Source organism: Globicephala melas, chromosome 4 (assembly GCF_963455315.2).
Source record: "Globicephala melas chromosome 4, mGloMel1.2, whole genome shotgun sequence".
NCBI classification, from domain to species: domain Eukaryota; kingdom Metazoa; phylum Chordata; class Mammalia; order Artiodactyla; family Delphinidae; genus Globicephala; species Globicephala melas.
The window spans coordinates 67232809-67253749 of NC_083317.1; the positions used below are offsets into that span (position 1 = coordinate 67232809).

Sequence of the window (20941 nt, forward strand, 5' to 3'; positions counted from 1 at the left end):
TGTGGCACGCGGGCTCAGTAGTTGTGACTTGCAGCATCTAGAGAGCAGGCTTAGTAGTTGGGGCGCACGGGCTTAGTTGCTCCATGGCATGTGGGATCTTCCCGGACCAGGGCTTGAACCCGTGTCCCCTGCATTGGCAGGCGGATTCTTAACCATTGCACCACCAGGGAAGTCCTGACATTTTTTTTTAAACTCTTGGTTGGTTAGTAACAAAGACCACACTCAAGCTCTAACAGTAAGTGAGTTGGTGTCAAAATCTAAAATGCCAGTTTCCAAGCAGAATTTTAAAACATATATGGTCACAAGAAAGTGTTAGGAGTGATTGTTCCTGGAGAGTAGGATTAAAGGAACTTGAAGAAGGGGTAAGAAGAGGGATTTTACTTTTCATTTTCTACTAGTAGAGGAGCTTTTTAAATAAAATGCTTTAAATCTGTAAATGTACGTTTAGTCTTATTTATTCCCCATCAAGTTTGTTAGAAACTGATACATTCAAATTTTATTATATTTATTTAATATTTATAGTTAATATTTATTTACGCTATTAACTTCTGTTTTATTTTCAGAACTGAAGGCAGAAGCTAGTCTAATGGACCAGATGAGTAGTTGTGATAGTTCATCAGATTCCAAAAGTTCATCATCTTCAAGCAGTAAGGATAGTTCTAGTGATTCAGAAGATGAAGAGTGCAGATCCTCTCCCTCTGATCCAGGGAATTATGTCTCGGAACATCCTACCATGTCTACCATGCCACAGTGCAGGATTCCTGAGGTAGTGACTGGTCATAATAAACATCATGACAGCAATGGCCTCCTGATGAATACTTTAAGTAAGTATACATAAGCATGCGTAATTGGAAAAGTAAGAATTTACAGTGGAGCCATACCGATTATGGTCTAAAATTTGCATACAGAGAAAGACTTCTTTTTTATTTATTTGACAGTATTACCCATTACCTTCTTTTTTTTAATTTAATTTTTATACAGTAGGTTCTTATTAGTTATCTGTTTTTTACATATCTGTATATATGTCAATCCCAATCTCCCAATTCATCCCACCAGCACCACCCCACCCCACTTCCTCCCCTTGGTGTCCATATGTTTGTTCTCTAAATCTGTGTCTATTTCTGCCTTGCAAACCGGTTCATCTGTACCATTTTTCTAGATTCTACATATATGCATTAATGTACGATATTTGTTTTTCTCTTTCTGACTTACTGCACTTTGTATGACAATCTCTAGTTCCATCCACATCTCTACAAATGACCCAATTTCATTCCTTTTTATGGCTGAGTAATATTCTATTGTATATATGTACCACATCTTCTTTATCCATTCATCTGTCAGTGGACATTTAGGTTGCTTCCATGACCTGGCTATTGTAAATAGTGCTGCAATGAACACTGGGGTACATATGTCTTTTTGAATTATGGTTTTCTCTGGGTGTATGCCCAGTAGTGGGATTGCTGGATCATATGGTTATTCTATTTTTAGTTTTTTAAGGAACCTCCATACTGTTCTCCATAGTGGCTGTATCAATTTACATTCCCACCAACAGTGCAAGAGAGTTCCCTTTTCTCCACACCCTCTCCAGCATTTGCTGTTTGTAGATTTTCTGATGATGCCCATTCTAACCGGTGTGAGGTGATATCTCATTGTAGTTTTGATTTGCATTTCTCTGATAGTTAGTGATGTTGAGCAGCTTTTCATGTGCCTCTTGGCCATCTGTATTTCTTCTTTGGAGAAATGTCTATTTAGGTCTTCTGCACATTTTTTTGATTGGGTTGTTTGTTTTTTTAATATTGAGCTGCATGAGCTGTTTATGTATTTTGGAGATTAATCCTTTGTTGATTCGTTTGCAAATATTTTCTCCAATTCTGAGGGTTGTCTTTTTGTTTTGTTTATAGTTTCCTTTGCTGTGCAAAAGCTTTTAAGTTTCATTAGGTCCCATGTGTTTATTTTTCTTTTTATTTCCATTACTCTAGGAGGTGGGTCAAAAAAGGTCTTGCTGTGATTTATATCAAAGAGTGTTCTGCCTGTGTTTTCCTCTAAGTTTTATAGTGTCCAGTGTTACATTTAGGTCTTTAATCCATTTTGAGTTTATTTTTGTGTATAGTATTAGGAAGTGTTCTAATTTCATTCTTTTACATGTAGCTTTCCAGTTTTCCCAGCACCACTTATTGAAGAGACTGTCTTTTCTCTATTGTATATCCTTGCCTCCTTTGTCATAGATTAGTTGCCCATAGGTGCATGGGTTTATCTCTGGGCTTTCTATCCTGTTCCATTGATCTGTATTCCTGTTTTTGTGCCAGTACCATATTGTTTTGATTACTGTAGCTTTGTAGTATAGTCTGAAGGCAGGGAGTCTGATTCCTCCAGCTCTGTTTTTTTCCCTCAAGACTGCTTTGGCTATTCGGGGTCTTTTGTGTCTCCATACAGATTTTAAGATTTTTTGTTCTAGTTCTGTAAAGAATGCCAGTGGTAATTTGATAGGGATTGCACTGAATCTGTAGATTGCTTTGGGTAGTATAGTCATTTTCATAATATTGATTCTTCTAATCCAAGAATATGGTATATCTCTCCATCTGCTTGTGTCATCTTTGATTGCTTTCATCAGTGTCTTATAGTTTTCTGCGTACAGGTCTTTTACCCCCTTAGGTAGGTTTATTCCTAGGTATTTTATTCTTTTTGATGCAGTGGTAAATGGGAGTGTTTCCTTAATTTCTCTTTCAGATTTTTCATCATTAGTGTATAGGAATGCCAGAGATTTCTGTGCATTAATTTTGTATCCTGCAACTTTACCAAATTCATTGATTAGTTCTAGTAGTTTTCTGGTGGCATCTTTAAGATTCTCTATGTATAGTATCATGTCATCTGCAAACAGTGACAGTTTTACTTCTTCTTTTCCAATTTGTGTTCCTTTTATTTCTTTTTCTTCTCTGATTGCAGTGGGTAGGACTTCCAAAACTATGTTGAATAATAGTGGTGAGAGTGAACATCCTTGTCTTGTTCCTGATCTGAGAGGAAATGCTTTCAGTTTTTTCACCATTGAGAATGATGTTTGCTGTGGGTTTGTTGTCTGTGGCCTTTATTATGTTGAGGTACCTTCCCTCTATGCCCACTTTCTGGAGAGTTTTTATCATAAATGGGTGTTGAATTTTGTGGAAAGCTTTTTCTGCATCTACTGAGATGATCATATGGTTTTTATTATTCAATTTGTTAATATGGTGTATCACATTGATTGATTTGCATATATTGAAGAATCCTTGCATCCCTGGGATAAACCACACTTGATCATGGTGTATGATCCTTTTAATGTGTTGTTGGATTCTGTTTGCTAGTATTTTGTTGAGGATTATTGCGTCTATATTCATCAGTGATATTGGTCTGTAATTTTCTTTTTTTGTAGTATCTTTGCCTGTTTTTGGTGTCAGGGTGATGGTGGCCTCGTAGAATGAATTTGGGAGTGTTCCTTCCTCTGCAATTTTTTTGGAAGTTTGAGAAGGATGGGTGTTAGCTCTTCTCTAAATGTTTGATCGAATTCACCTGTGAAGCCATCTGGTCCTGGACTTTCGTCTGTTGGAAGATTTTTAATCACAGTTTCAATTTCATTACTTGTGATTGGTCTGTTCATAGTTTCCGTTTCTTCCTAGTTCAGTCTAGGAAGGTTATACCTTTCTAGGAATTTGTCCATTTCTTCCAAGTTGTCCAGTTTATTGGCATAGAGTTGCTTGTAGTAGTCTCTTATGATGCTTTGTATTTCTGTGGTGTCCATTGTAACTTCTCCTTTTTCATTTCTAATTATATTGATTTGAGTCCTCTCCCTCTTTTTCTTGATGAGTCTGGCTAAAGGTTTATCAGTTTTGTTTATCTTTTCAAAAACCAGCTTTTAGTTTCATTGATCTTTGCTATTGTTTTCTTTGTTTCTATTTCATTTATTTCTGCTCTGATCTTTATGATTTCTTTCCTTCTACTAACTTTGGGTTTTGTTTGTTCTTCTTTCTCTAGTTCCTTTAAGTGTAAAGTTAGCTTGTTTATTTGAGGTTTTTCTTGTTTCTTGAGGTAGGATTGTATTGCTATAAACTTCCCTCTTAGAACTGCTTTTGCTGCATCCCATAGGTTTTGGATCATCGTGTTTTCGTTGTTATTTGTCTCTAGATATGTTTTGATTTCCTCTTTGATTTTTTTTTTTTTTTTTTGCGGGATGCAGGCCTTTCACTGCTGTGGCCTCCTCCGCCACGGAGCACAGGCTCTGGAGGCGCAGGCCCAGTGGCCATGGCCCACGGACCCAGCCGCCCCACGGCATGCGGGATCCTCCAGTACCGGGGCACGAACCCGCGTCCCCCTCATCGGCAGGCGGACTCTCAACCATTGCGCCACCAGGGAAGCCCTCCTCTTTGATTTCTTCAGTGATCTGTTGGTTATTTAGTAACGTATTGTTTAGCCTCCATGAGTTTGTGTTTTTTACTTTTTTTCCCCTGTGATTGATTTCTAATCTCATAGCATTGTGGTCAGAAAAGGTGCTTTGTTATGATTTCAATTTTCTTAAATTTACTGAGGCTTGACTTTTGACCCAAGATGTGATCTGTCCTGGAGAATGTTCCATGTGCACTTGAGAAGAAAGTGTAATCTGCTGGTTTTGGATGGAATGTCCTATAAATATCAATTAAATCTATCTGGTCTATTGTGTCATAAAGCTTGTGTTTCCTTATTAATTTTCTGTCTGGAGGATCTATCCATTGGTGTAAGTGAGGTGTTAAAGTCCCCACTATTATTGTGTTATTGTCGATTTCCTCTTTTATAGCCGTTAGCAGTTGCCATATGTATTGAGGTGCTCCTATGTTGGGTGTATATATATTTATAATTGTTATATCTTCTTCTTGGATTAATCCCTTGATCATTATGTAGTGTCCTTCCTTGTCTCTTGTAACATTGTTTATTTTAAAGTCTATTTTATCTGATATGAGTATTGCTACTACACCTTTCTTTTGATTTCCATTTGCATGGAATATCTTTTTCCATTCCCTCACTTTCAGTCTGTATGTGTCCCTAGGTCTGAAGTGTGTCTCTTGTAGACGGTATATATACAGGTCTTGTTTTCGTATCCATTCAGCAAGCCTGTGTCTTTTGGTTGGAGCATTTAATCCATTCACGTTTAAGGTAATTATCGATATGTATGTTCCTATTACCATTTTCTTCATGGTTATGGGCTTGTTTTTGTACATCCTTTTCTTGTGTTTCCCACTTAGAAAAGTTCCTTTAGCATTTGTTGTAGAGCTGGTTTGGTGGTGCTGAATTCTGTTAGTGTTTGCTTGTCTGTAAACCTTTTGATTTCTGTGTTGAATCTGAATGAGATCCTTGCCTGGTAAAGTAATCTTGGTTGTAGGTTCTTTCCTTTCATCACTTTAAATATATCATGCCACTCCCTTCTAGCTAGTAGAGTTTCTTCTACTCTGCTAGTAGAGTTTCTGAGAAGTCACTTGTTAACCTTATGGGAGTTCCCTTGTATGTTATTGTAGTTTTTTCCTTGTGTTTTCAATAATTTTTCTTTGTCTTTAATTTTTGTCATTTTTATTACTCTGTGTCTCGGTGTGTTTCTCCTTGGATTTATCCTGCCTGGGACTCTCTGCACTTCCTGGACTTGGGTTGCTATTTCCTTTCCCATGTTAGGGAATTTTTCAACTATAATCTCTTCAGATATTTTCTCGAGTTCCTTCTCTCTCTTATCTCCTTCTGGGACCCCTATAATGTGAATGTTGTTGCATTTAATGTTGTCCCAGAAGTCTCTTAGACTGTCTTCATTTCTTTTCATTCTTTTTTCTTTATTTTGTTCCACAGCTGTGAATTCCACCATTTTGTCTTCCAGGTCATCTATCCATTCTTCTGCCTCAGTTATTCTGCTATTGATTCCTTCTAGTGGATTTTTCATTTCAGTTATAGTATTGTTCATCTCTGTTTATTTGTTCTTTAATTTTTCTAGGTGCTTGTTCTTTAATTCTTCTAGGTCTTTGTTAAACATTTCTTGCATCTTCTTGATCTTTGCCTCCATTCTTTTTCCAAGGTCCTGGATCATCTTCAGTATCATTATTCTGAATTCTTTTTCTGGAAGGTTGCCGATCTCCTTTTCATTTAGTTGTTTTTCTGGGGTTTTATCTTGTTCCTTTATCTGGTACATAGTCCTCTTCGTTTTCATTTTGTCTATCTTTCTGTGAATGTGGTTTTCGTTCCACAGGCTGCAGAATTGTAGTTCTTCTTGCTTCTGCTCTCTGCCATCTCAACCATTACCTTCTTATTGAATTATTCATTTCCTTTTGACTCTGTAACATAACGTCCTATTGGCTTTTCTCCTACCTTTGTAGATACTTTTCTGACTCTTCTTTGCTAGTTTATAATCTTTTACTTAGTCATTAGAGCTGGGGTTCTGCAAGGCTTAATTCTAGGTCCTTTTTTTGTTTTATTCTATATTCTTTCCACAGATAATCTCCATATTTCTGTGGCAGTCAATACTTATATATAGATAACTTGTAAATTTGCATCTCTGACCCACACCTCTGAGCTCTAGACACATAAGTCCAACACATCTCATATTAAAAGGCATTTCAAATTCACCTTGTCCAAAACCAATTTATAATCTTTCACTATGTTTCTTCCTAGTGAAAGGCAGGAGTCATCTAATTATGCAAACCAGAAGTGATTGTATTCTAGGGTTGAGTTTCTCTCCCTCTTTACAGTATAGTCAATCCTTCACCTTCACCAAGTCCTGTTTATATTACCTCCTTAATCTCAAATTCATCTACTTTTCTGCATCTCCACCACTGTCACTCTAGTTAAACTTACCATTATTTCTTGCTTTAATAATGCAATGACTTCCTAACTGGTTCACCACTTATCTACTCAAACCCATTTTTGATCTACTAAGTACATTGCGGCCATATTGATCTTTTCATAATTCAAGTATTATTTGTCTCTCCTACTTTAAACTTTACAATAGCTTATAATTTCTTTTAGGATAGAGACAAAACATTTTAACATAAGAGTCTTGCCCTCTCTGTTCTAGCAACATTTTCCTTCTTTTTGTCACCATACTCAAATACTTTTGCCTACCTCAGGGACTCTACCCATACTGTCCATTCAGTTAGAAATAGTTCTTTCTTTTCATGTAGTTAACTTTTTCTCCTTTAGATGGTAGTTTTATATATACTTTATCAAGAAAGCCTTTCTTGACCTTTCTGAAAAGATCAAATCCCCCTTGTTATAGACCTTCAGAGCAATATCTTCTTTATATCAATTATCATTTATAAATTTATATTTCTTTCATTTGTTCTCTTCTAAAGTATAAGCTCCAGGAGAGCAGTGATCTTGCTTATTTTGCTTATCACTGAATACTAGCACCTGACACGGTTCCTGATACATAGTAGATGCTCAGTAAATTCTTTTTAACAAAGGCACGCAGGTTGATACTCTCTGGGGGAGAATGGGACTTTCTGTATATTTAAAACTAATCTCACTGTATTAATTTTAATGGTAAAGTAAATATCTAGGAAAGACCAACTTGCTCTAACTTAAAAACAGAAGTAGATAAGGGAGGAGCCAAGCATGGGTGGTAGAGTAAAACTGTGGTTATGGTTATGATAGTGTAAAACTATGTGTTAATTAGGGACTAGGAAAGGTCTTTTGAACTTCCAGTTATTTATGTATTTAGTGCTATTATTTATAACTTGAGAGGTGAAATTATAGCATCTGATTTCTTGAATGGCCAAATAATGACAAATACTAGGAGGATAAACAGTAATGAATTTGTATGCCCATAATAATATACCTTCATAATGTATGTAACTACATATTAAAAAATGTAGTTACATATGTGTATTTGTATATATAAAAAAAATTGACAGAAGTAGGGGAAATTGACAAGTCTATTGTAATGGTAGATTTAATGTATCTGTACTCAAGGATACAGAATTTAGTAAGGGTATAAAATCTTTGAACAACACAATTAACATGCCCTTTTTTAAATATAATAAATTCTATCTTTTTTTTTTTTTGGTCCACAGCACAGTGTCATTTATGTAAATTAAAATTGGTCATAGGAAGCAGTTTATTTTTTGCAAGAGCGCAAACAAATGGAAGGAACTACACTGTGATATTTTTCTCGGGATGCTAAGAAATATCACAAACTAGGTGATTTAAAACAACAGAAATGTATTCTCTCACAGTTCTGGAGTCCAGGAGTTAAAATGAAAGTGTCAGCAGGGTTGATTTCTTCTGCAGGATCTGAAAAAGAGTCTGTTTTGTGACTCTCCTAGCTTCTGGTGGTTGCTGGCAATCCTTGGTGTTCCTTGGCTTGTAGACACAGTGCTCCAAACTTGGCCTCTGTCTTCCTTCTCTGTGTGTCTGTGTCCATATTTATTTTTTCTTTTTTATACCTTTTTTAAAATTTATTTTTATTACAGTATAGTTCAATTACAATGTGTTAATTACTGCTATACAGCAAAGTGACTCAGTTATATATATATATATTTATATTTATATACATTCTTTTTCATATTCTTTTCCATTATCACAGGATATTGAATATAGTTCCCTGTGCCATACAGTAGGACCTTGTTGGTTACCCATTCTATATATACCAGTTTCTATCTGCTAATCCCAAACTCCCAATCCAACCCTCTTCTACCACCCTCCCCCTTGGCAGCCACCAGTATATTCTCTGTACCTGATTCTGTTTCTGTTTCATAGATAGGTTCATTTGTGTCATCTTTTAGATTCCACATATAAGTGATATCATATGGTATTTGTCTTTCTCTTTCTGACTTACTTCACTTAGTATGATAATCTCTAGTTGCTTCCATGTTGCTGCAAATGGCCTTATTTCGTTCTTTTCTATGGCTGAGTAGTATTCCATTGTATATATGTATATATGTACCACATCTTCTTTATCCATTCATCTGTAGATGGGCATTTAGGTTGTTTCCATGTCTTGGCTATTGTGAATAGTGCTGCTATGAACATAAGGGTGCATGCATCTTTTTGAATTATAGTTTTGTCTGGGCATATGCCCAGGAGTGGGATTGCTGGATCATATGGTAATTATATTTTTAGTTTTCTGAGGAACTTCCATACTGTTTTCCACAGTAGCTATACCAACTTACATTCCCACCAACAGTGAAGAAGGGTTCCCTTTTCTCCATACCCTCTCCAGCAATTTTTTTTTTTTTTTTTTTTGCAGTACGCGGGCCTCTCACTGTTGTGGCCTCTCCCGTCGTGGAGCACAGGCTCCGGACGCGCAGGCTCAGTGGCCATGGCTTACGGGCCCAGCTGCTCTGCGGCATGTGGGATCTTCCCGGACCGGGGCACGAACCCGTGTCCCCTGCATCGGCAGGCGGACTCTCAACCACTGCACCACCAGGGAAGCCCCGCTCCAATTTGTTTTTGTTTTTATTCCTATTGCCTTGGGAGGCTGAACATGCCCATTCTAACAGTAAATACGTAGAATCTTACAATCTAAAAATGAGAAGCAGGCATTCTTTTAATAATATAAACCATTTATGGAAATTACTTTCTACTAGGACAAATGAAATAACACATTTAAAAGAATTCATATTTTATTGATCATATCACATGGCTATAAAACAATGAGAATATAAATAAATAACAAAAATAGTTTAAAATACATGCTTAGAAACTTTGGAGCACATACCTAGTGACTTACATGTTAAAAGGAAATTACAGAGCTTCCCTGGTGGCGCAGTGGTTGAGAGTCCGCCTGCCAATGCAGGGGACACGGGTTCGTGCCCCGGTCCGGGAAGATCCCACATGCCGCGGAGTGGCTGGGCCCGTGAGCCATGGCCGCTGAGCCTGCGTGTCCGGAGCCTGTGCTCCACGATGGGAGAGGCCACAACAGTGAGAGGCCCGCGTACCACACACACACACACACAAAAGGAAATTACAATGAAATAATAAAATATTTATAATTAAGCAATATCAGAAATATCTCAACAGTTTTGGGGTGCAACCAAAATGATAGAGGAACATTTGTAGCCTCAAAATGTTCTTTTTTAAAAAAATTGAAAATAAATGCGTGAAAGTTTCACCTTTAGGAACTAGAGGAACAATAAGACCTTAAAACAGGGAAAGAAAGTATTATAGATTAGAATTGACATTAGTACAATAGATAGCAAAGAAACATTAGAGGATCAACAAGACTAAAAGTTATTTCTTTGAAAACTTATAAGAAGACCAACCTGTAACTAGGGCTGATGAAGAAAAAAAGAGTAAAACACAGTATTAGGAATGAAAAAGTGGTTAAAATTATAGTATGTTTTTATTTTTTTCATTATGAAAACTTTACAAATATTTTATCCCAGTATATTTGGCATAAAAATGGATGATTTTCTAGGAAAAAAGTATAATTTACCAAATCTGACTCAAAAAGAAGTAGAAAGTCTGAAGAAACCATTAACAATTAACGTCTCTTCCTCCTTCATCCTATCTCCATATCTCCAAGATGCTAGAAAATTGAAGATAATTTTACAGATGAATTTTAGCAGATCTTCAAGGAACAAACAATTCTTATCTTCTACAAACTGTTTCAGAGAATAGAAGAGTAGGGGAAGCAACCCAATTCGTTTATAATTCTAGGGTAATCTTAATATCAAAACTGAACAGGAACAAGACAAAAAGCATTATAGACCAATTTCACTTAAGAACATGGATGTAAAATTACCAAATAAGATATTAGCAAATTGAATAACCACGGTACTTAAAACAAGCAAGCTAAATCATGACCAAGTAAAGCTCATCACAGAAGTGTAGGAAATGTTCAATATCTGGAATTATATCAATATAATTTACCACATTAACAGATTATAGGAATAAAGCCATATGATCATTTCAACAAATTTGAATTTGACAACAGTCAGTATTTATTAATTTTAAAACTTTTACTGAAGATTGAATATAAGGGAATTTCCTTAACGTTATAAAAGTTAATCACGAAGAACAAAACTACTGCCAACATTATACTAATAGAGACTCCAGAAGCATTTCCGTTAAAGTCAGGAAGAAGACAAGGAGGACCACTATCATGATTTCTATTCAACATTGTACTGAAGGTTCTAGAAAATGTGGTTAAACAAGTAAAAGAAATGAAAATAAGAATCGGAAACAGGAAATAAAATGATCCTTATTTGTAGACAATGTAATTGTCTACATAGAAAATCCAAAGGAATCCACAAACTATAGAAGTAGTAACAGAATTTAGAAATATTTTGGATGCAACAATGGTATGGAAAAATCAGCAGCAATCTTGTTATACAAGTAGTAACCACTTGGAATTTCTTTCAAAAAAATAGTGAATTTCTTTGCTTGATATATTTTATCCAAACTTTAAGTTTCCTAAGAGGAAATAAACCCTTTTTTATTGTTAACTGCAGTCATCCCATTTTCAACCTTAGCAGACTCAACACCCTCTTTTATAACATATATTTAAGTCCCCTTTACTATTCTGAAATGAATTTCATAGCTTAATATCATCTAGGCACATATATCTTTGAAAATAATTAATGTAATATTAAGACAAAATAAAAATAGTTTATGGTAAAGTAATAGATATTCTATTTTGTAAATGTTCAGGCCTGGTGAGACAACATAACAAAGTGCCATATGTTTGCACTTAATTTTAATGAATATATTTGGAATTAAGGGAAGCAAGGCAATATTCAACTCATATGTCAATATTTTTTCTTTTTATTTATCTTGTTAAAATAAGGACTGGAAAGGTATATACATACATATTCATAGAATTGTGTACACAGATAAGTTTTGAGGTGCTGTATTGCTGACCCAAAGCCAATGAGCAACATAGATATCACTGTGTTTTCAGAAACATTTTTAAACAATCTTTGTAAAGGTCTTAGAAGAAAAGTAAAGTCTTTCAGTTTACATGATAGTTGCATCCTTGTAAATTTCAGAGAATTTTATGTCTGTGCAAAAGGATACTTTTAGTTTATAAAAATACAATTAGTTCTGGCCTTAAAATTATAAACAGACCTCTCAAGTACATGAGTATCCCACTGGACTTTCAAAAGTTTTACAGAATGTAGAAGGGTTCTTTATTGTTCATGATTGGTCCTTGCATTACAAGACATTTAAGATTCCTAAGTTCCCTGTTCACTAAATGCCACTAGCAATCTTCAAATCACTGGGACAAGAGACCCCTCACGTACATTTCTGTAACATCCCCTAGAGGGCAGTATTGCTCTCATTGAGAAACATTGGTTTAGGTATCTGAATGCATTTGCTATGGGTATACTCTTTTTTCCAAGTCATAATTACCATTTTGATTGAAAACATATTTCCTTTACTAAGCATCTCATATTCAAAGGCTAATCTCATATCTTCAAAACAACATTTCAGCCAACAGCATGGTAATGCTGTGCTTATAACCTCCGTAGTATGAAGTCTATTAAGAAAAACGGAACTCAGGACATTTGGGTTTGTGTCACTTGAGAAACTCATTTTATAGGCATCACATCAGGATAAACATTCTTATGCCATAATAAGTAGAAACTTAAGCCTTGAAAATAAGAAAATGGTCATGTGAACCAGATGCACAAATGAAGCTTTAGCAGGTTTCTTTATCAAGTGATGTAATTAGTTCTGGAGTTCATGCAGTGGACTGAGGTATCTTACAACAGTTTATATATGGCCTAAAAAGTACTCATCTTAAATTGGATATTAACTTCAAAATACGCCAGCTTTTGTTGATTGTGGAGTAGTTTAAAAATACAAGAGTTTGTTAACCATTGTAATTTACCAACCAAAAGATTTATCCAATCCTATAGCTTCAAATAAACCCCCTGTAATCAATGACTCCCAAATCTTTTGCAGCTGTAGCCTCTACCCTGAGCTTCAGACTTGTATATCCAATTGCCTATACCATATATACTTGAATATTTACTAGGTATTTCAAATGTACCTTGTTAAAAATTGAACTTGTGATTTTTTTTTACACAATCTTGTTCCTCTGGTTTTTCTCATCTCAGTAAATGATACCACCATTTATCCAGTTGTTTAGACCAGAAATCTTGGGGGTCATCCTTCACTTTTCTCTTTCTCTCATGTACTAAGTCCAGTACTGTTGATAGTCCTGTAAGCTCCATCTTCAAAGCAAATTATAAATCTGACCACTTAGCACCACCTTCACCTGAACCACCTGAGTCTAAGCCAGTATTACTTCTTTTTTCCCCAGTTTTATTGAGATATAATTAACATACAGCACTGTGTAATCTTAAAGTGTACAACTGTTTAACTACATACATCCTGAAATGATTACCACTATAGATTTAGCGACTGTCCATCATCTCATATACATAAAACATTAAAGAAATAGGAAAAAAATTTTTCCCTGAAACAAGAACTCTTAGGATTTACTCTCTTAACAACTTCCATATATAACATACAGCAGTGTTAATTATTTTTATCATGTTATACATTACATCCCTAGTATTTATCTTATAGCTGGAAGTTTGTACCTTTTGACTGCCTTTTATCTAATTTCCCCTCCCCACAACCCCCCACTCATGGTAGCCACAGATCTGATCTTTTTCTCTGAGTTTGTTTGTTTTTGAAGTATAATTGACCTACAACACTATGTTAGTTCTTGGTACACAGCATAGTGATTTGATATTTCTGTACATTTCAAAGCAATTACCATAGTCTAGTTGCCATCTGTCACCATACAAAGGTACTACATAGTTACTGACTATACTCCCCACAATGTACATTTCATACTTATCACTATTTTATAACTGAAAGTTTGTACCTCACCTATTTCTCTCCTCACCCTACCCACCTCCCCTATGACACCTGTTTGTTCCCTGTATTTGTCACTCTGTTCCTTTTTATATGTTCATTTGTTTTGTTTTTTAGATTCCACATATAAGTGAAGTCATACAGTATTTGTCTTTCTTAAAGCTGATATTATATCTTACATGAGAAACTGCACAGACTCATAACTGTTTTCCCTGATTCCATGTTTCCTCCACACCATTATAGTCTATTCACTGATATACAATAGTGTTCAAGTCAGTTGCCTGTTTAAAATTTTCCAGTGAATTGAATTCCCATTACATTTCAAACAAAATCTAAAGTTTTTTCCATGATCTATACACCATGGTCTTCTGGATATCTTTCTGACCTATTTCCCTACATTCTCTTCCTCATTCATTCCACTCCAGCCACAGGGGTGTTCTTGCTGTCAGAGAACACAAGAAGCATGCTTCTGCCTTGGGGCATTTGTATTTGCTTTTACCTGAGCCTGGACATTTTCCCCCACCTCTGTATTTTCATTACTCTCTCTCTACATTTGGATCTCTGTTCTAATGTCCCACCTTGAGGAGGCATTCCTAACTACCCTATTTAAAATAGCATCTCTCACCACTCTCCCCAGACCCATCTAAATAGTGTAATATTTATCCCTACTTAGGATAAATATTACATTATATATTTGTTTATTGTCTGTCTCCCCCACTGGAATGTAAGTTCCGTAACTGTAAGAACATGGATGAATTACAAAAGAATCAATGATGAGGTACTCTTAACATACACTATTTAATGACTTTGACTGAGTTTGTAGTAAAAAATTATACGTTTTTTACTCTTCAGAATAGTCTGATCTTCTGAATCACATTTTCTGATGTAATTAAATCAGTGGTATAAAAGAAGGGTGATGTTGGTATGTGAAAGAAGATTAAAATATCAGTAGATGCCAAGTGATACTAAAACTATGCTGAAGATTGGTGGTTTATTTTTTCTTTACAGGTAATATTAATTCTTTGAGTTGCTACTGATGTGACTAATAATCAGATTGCTTATCCTATAATTTAAAGACATAATGTTGGCTAAACAGGATCACCTTGGGGTTATATTTTGTAAAACATCTATGTTATCCAAAAATATTAAATATTAAATATTCAATTACTACAGTTTTCCTTTTTTTATTTTAGGAAATGATTTGCAGCTGAGTGAATCAGGAAGTGACAGTGATGACTGAAGAAATATTCAGCTATAAGTATAAAGTTTATAAGACATGTGATAATTTATTTTATATTAGGAATAAAAATTCCTAAGGCTGAGGAAAATGTATCTTAACTTTGATGATAAGAGAAATTTAATCTGATTCAGAATTTTCAGTTGATGTTACATTTTTTACCTTTTATGGGTACCGGCATTTTCATGTATTTTCATTTAATCTTAACAAAACTCCTAGGAAGTTTTACAGATGAGAAAACAAACTTCAGGGGTTAGGTTACTTGCCCACATATTGTTAACAAGTGGCAGATCAGGTGTTCTGAAGTTCAGGTTCAGTGTTCTGTTTTACCACACTGCTGTTTTCAATTGTGAATGGCAAAACTGTTGATTTATAATAAATGTCCTGGTTTTAATTACATCTCTGAGCCTTTCTATCTGATATTCCTTAAATTTTGGTTGAAAATTAAGCTAAAGTTTAGGGTAAAGGTGAAGCTAAGTAATTGTTTTAATGAAACAATTGTCCTCTTATCTCTCACACATTTTATCATGTTCTCTTATCTCTTTGATACTTTTTAAGCATTTTCTTATTTTGCTTTTGAGAGTAAAAATAAGCATTTATGTTAATGAGATAAATAATATTTATACCTATAACATTTTTGAATTGGGGGGAAATGATAAATATTATAATTGAGAGTCACTAACCAGCAGCAAGTTCTTTTTTTTTAATTAATAAACTTTATTTTTAAGAGCAGTTTTAGTTTCACAGCAAAATTGAGCAGAAAGTACAGAGAATTCTCATATACTCCCTGTTCCCACACATGCGCAACCTCCCCAAGTATGAACATCCTGCCCCAGAGTGGTACCTTTTTTTTTTTGTATAATTGATGAACCTACATTCACACACCATCACCCAAAGTCCGTAGTTTACATTAGAGTTCACTCTTTGTGTTGTACGTTATATGGGTGTTAACAAATGTACGATGACATTTATCCACCACTGTAGTATCATACAGGATAGTTTCACTGCCTTAAAAATCCTGTGCTCTGCCAATTCATTCCTCCACACCCCAACCCCTGGTAATCAGTGATCTTTTTACTGTCTGCTTAGTTTTGCCTTTTCCAGAATATCTTATAATTGAAATCATACATTATGCATCCTTTTCAGATTGGCTTCTTTCACCTAGTAATATGCACTTAAGTTTCCTCCATGTCTTTTGCATGCCTTAATAGTTCATTTCTTTTTAGCACTGAATAATATTATTACATTGTTTGGATGTACCATAGTTTATTTATCCACTAACTGATGATAATATAAGCGTGAAAGTAAGTTGGCTACAAAGGAACAAAAATCAGTGGGCTTTGAACTATTCCATAACACTACACTAAAACTCTAAAGTTAGTAAAGCTGTATCAGCACAAGGTATAAGTGTGACCTATGAATTATGTATTCATCAAATATCATCTACAGTTTGGCAAGAAGGCATTCTTAGACATGTCAGAATTCAGGAATTGTATCATTCACATATCATTCATGTAATAATTACTTTAGTAATTTCTGATTTATTAAGAGATGAATCAAAATTACCAACTCAAGAATGGGAAAAATATTATAAAAATATATTCTAAAAAGGTTGAAACCTTCTTCAAAGGGACTAACTCAATTCGTAGGAGTAGTATAATATATAATATATATTATTATATTGGGTTGGCTAAAAAATTCATTTGGGTTTTTCTGTAAGATGGTATGGAAAAACCTGAACGAACTTTTTGGCTAACCCAATATTTATTATAAATAAATATTTATTACAAATATATATAATCTTACCTGGGTGGTGGTTGTGTGAGTTACACATATGTAAAAAATAGTGGAGTTTTATATTTAAGATTTGTGCCTTTTAAGTTACGTTTAATTTTAAAAGTCCACAAACAAAATCAGTAGAAAAAATATTTGCAACATAGAGGGTGGCACAGCTGTAACATAAATGATATAAAGGTAGATCTTACAAACTTACAAGAAGGGGACAAACAACTCAATAGAAAAAAGGGAATGAATCTTCAGTTTTGAAAATTATAAAAACATTTTTGTCACAGCAATCTCACTTCTAGAAATTCATTCTACAGATACATTTGACTTATTTGCAAGGTTATTATTACAGTATTATTTATAATTGCAAAAGACTTAAAAAATCTGAATGTGAACCTTTTTTTATTGATTTTTGAAGTGATTTATATACTCTGGACACAAATCCTTTGACAATATATGTAATATGAGTATTTTCTCCCACTTTGTGAGTTGTCTTTTTACTCTTAATGGTATCTTTTGGTGAACAAAAAGGTTATTGATTTTTTTTTTTTTTTTTTTTTTTTTTTGCGGTACGCGGGCCTCTCACTGTTGTGGCCTCTCCCGTTGCGGAGCACAGGCTCCGGACGCACAGGCTCAGCGGCCATGGCTCACGGGCCCAGCCGCTCTGCGGCATGTGGGATCTTCCCGGACCGGGGCACGAACCCATATCCCCTGCATCGGCAGGCAGACTGTCGACCACTGTGCCACGAGGGAAGCCCAAAAAAGTTATTGATTTTAATACTGTCCCATATATCACTTCTTTTTCTTTTATGGTTACCATATTTTATGTCTTATTTAAGAAATCTTGGCTTATCCACAGCCATAAAGATGCTCTCTTACGTTTTCCTCTAAAAGCTTTAATTTTTTAAACTTTGACAGATCTGTAATCTGTATTGAATTGGTTTTTATGCATGGTGTAAGATATATTTACACCATGCATAAAAACATGGGTAAACATATTTTTTTCCATATGAGTATCTAGATGGTGTGTTTTTTTTTTTTATTTTGTTTTTTTGTTTGTTTGTTTTCTTGCGGTACACGGGCCTCTCACTGTTGTGGCCTCTCCGGTTGCGGAGCACAGGCTCCAGACGCGCAGGCTCAGCGGCCATGGCTCACGGGCCCAGCCGCTCCGCGGCATGTGGGATCTTCCCGGACCGGGGCACGAACCCGTGTCCCCTGCATCGGCTGGCGAACTCTCAACCACTGCGCCACCAGGGAAGCCCTAGATGGTGTTTTTTTAGTTAAAAACACCGTCATTTCCCCCACTGCACTGCAGTGTCACGTTTGTCATAACTGATGCCTCAGTATATGTGTGGGTCTTTTTCTGCACTCTGTTCTGTTGCATTGGTTGCCTTATCTATCTTTGTGTCTGTTCCACTCTGTTATAATTACTATAGCTTTATAATAGGTCTCCTACTGGTTAGTGCAAATCCTCTACTATTGTTCTTCAAGATTGCCTTTGCTATTCTTCGCTTTTTGTATCTCTATATGAATTTTAAAAATCAACTTGTCATTTTCTACACTCACAAAACCTGTTGGATTTTGTGTTGCAATTATAGATTGATTGGGGGATTACTGACATTTTTGCTGAGGCTTCCAAATCATGAGCATGGTATGTCTCTCCATTTATTTAGATCTTTAATTTCTTTCAATAATGTTTTAAGAGTGGTTAGTGTTGATGTCTTAGACATCTTTCAATAGATTTATTCCTAGGTATTTTTTATGCTTTTAGAGCTGGTATAATGTTTTAAATTCCCTTTTCTATTTGTTTTTGCTGATATTTAAATACAATTTATTTCTATGTGATGATTTTGTATTCATACACCTTGCTAAACACATGTTCTCTTTTAATTTTATATTTGCCTCTTTTCTGACTATATTAGTATCTGTCATTTTCAGCCTCCTTTTTGTACATGATTGTAAAATATCACTCTCTTCTGTCATAATCATTGAGGTCACAAATATTTTTTACTCTTATCACTGATATTTTAGATTCTTTCACTCTATTATTTTTTTTTATCTTTCAAGAGTTTGTACTCATTTCTATTCAGGAATTGCTTTTCTCTTTGATCTTTTCCCTTTTATCCTTCTATCTGATTTCAACTTAGCAAAAATGATGGTGTACAAGAGGCATCTTGATAAGATAGAAAAGGCTCTAGAATAGGTCTTGGAGGCTGGGAGGCTCTTCTGTAATATTCTTCAGGCTAGACTAGGAAAAGGATTTCAAACCAGTGTTCACCAAATCCCTATTATAAGAATTACCAGAGATACTTATTAAAAATACAAGTTCTTAGATACCTACTTAGATCTATTCAATAAGACTTTTCAAAGCAAAGGCCTGTAAATTGTGTGTGGTGTGTGTGTGAATTGCTGTGAAAATTTGTAGTTATAAGTATATATACAAATATAAATATATATGTAAATATATATATCCCTAAGTGATTTTTAGCATCAGGGAAGTTTAGTTTATGTAGGACAAGATTAAGATTCCTTCCATCTCTGATACTATTCGATTTTATAAATGCTAGCATGGTATTGCCATAATCAAAAGAAGAATTTCACCTAAACAAACAAGTATCAGAGAACCAATGCCAGTACTCTAAAGTCTGGTATTTAGGGCACCTATAAGCACAAATGAATTGGTGCCTTGCCTACCGGTGCTATTCCATCTGCTCTGAGAGATCAAATGCTATTCCAGAGGTACAAGGCCAGAGCAGGGGGAGCCGGTGATATAATTAGATCTTAAAAGCATCTGTGCCTCTAGTGGTTAATTTGACTAGTAAGTTTTGACTGTTCATCTGTTTTGTATCCAGAGTCATTAACCAAACTAGGTCAGAAAGTGCAGTACTTCCTGAAAGAATAACTGTAGCTTAATCATTAATGTCACAAACAGAAATGAAGTGGACCCTTCTTTGGGTAAAGGTTGATGGGAGAGAAGCAGGAGGAGGAGTGAGTAGAAGCTGGGAAAACATGGTCAAAGTCTAAGATGGAGTTTAGGGAGGAAAGGGTAGAGTTTTTCCTGGTCTTATTTGTCAATAACTCAAATAGGTAATGTAAGAATTTTATGAGGGAGAGAATCATAGGTTCTCATATTCTAAAATAAAATAATTCATTCTCCTGTTTCCTGACTTCTTTTTTGGTTTAGTCCTCATTTTTCTTATTGCTCTCTAGCCATTCTTTTCCTTTTGATTGACATCTAGATGGGCACCGTACTCTCTTGTTCTTTTACCTCTTTGACTTAGCAAAAATAATACTGTCTAAAATGTATCTATCATTGTCATCTCTGTTCTTGTTCCTCCTCTGATAAGAACTAAATATTATATTCTGGAGTCATTTGGGAGTCCATTCACTGAAAATTAAGAAATATGATGTTTATAATGGTTCCTAGAAAATAACTGGCTCATAATTTTTACACAAATTAAATTTTATTTACTAATTAAATGATGGATTCATCTTGAAGTGAGAAAATGAAAACACAGGGAATGAATTTAGCAAAGGAGAAGAATGATTCCCAAATGTACATCACCAACCCTTTCCTTTTGTTTTCTTCAGCTCCACCTCTTTAATTGCTTATAAGACATTTCTAGTTGAACTTTATTATGCTGAAAACCAAAAATCAACATTTTTTGTATCTCTCCAAATTCTGTTTGGAGATAACTTTCCCTCTTTGATGCATTTCATTTCCCCTACATTGCTATGTTTTTATTTCTATAGTTTCCATTCCTAAGTAATGACCACAGGCATTACTGATACTAATCTGTAGTGGCATAGTGAAAATTCCAGATCTGCCACTTACTGGCCACATGACTTTGGACAAATTACATAACCTCTTAGGACATTAGTTCCTATAAAATGGGGATAGTAGTAAGAATTAGAACATGTAGATATAATATGTGTGTGTGTGTGTGTGTGTGTGTGTGTGTGTAAACCTTCCCCACAATAGGTGTGCAATAAATGGTAGCTATTATTACCCTGAAATCGATTTCAAAATCTGCTCTAAGCTATGCTCCAGGCATTGTGTTCTTAACTAATTTTCACTCATTTGAAATTTTCCAGCATTATACTGTCTCA

At 35.1% G+C, this 20941-nt stretch overlaps 1 protein-coding gene across 2 annotated transcripts in view; it reads left to right on the top strand.

Moving 5' to 3' along the window:
• Positions 1 to 20941, top strand: part of EAF2 (ELL associated factor 2) — a 61500-nt gene that overhangs the window by 40286 nt on the left and 273 nt on the right. The window contains exons 5-6 of one of the 2 annotated variants that reach the window (XM_030858007.2): positions 564 to 824; positions 15003 to 15326. In XM_030858007.2, coding sequence (XP_030713867.1) covers positions 564 to 824; positions 15003 to 15049 — 308 coding nt within the window. In that variant the 3' untranslated portion in view covers positions 15050 to 15326. Of the gene's footprint in view, positions 1 to 563; positions 825 to 15002; positions 15327 to 20941 lie in introns of those variants that run through there. The other variant, XM_060298137.1, reaches the window with a different exon arrangement.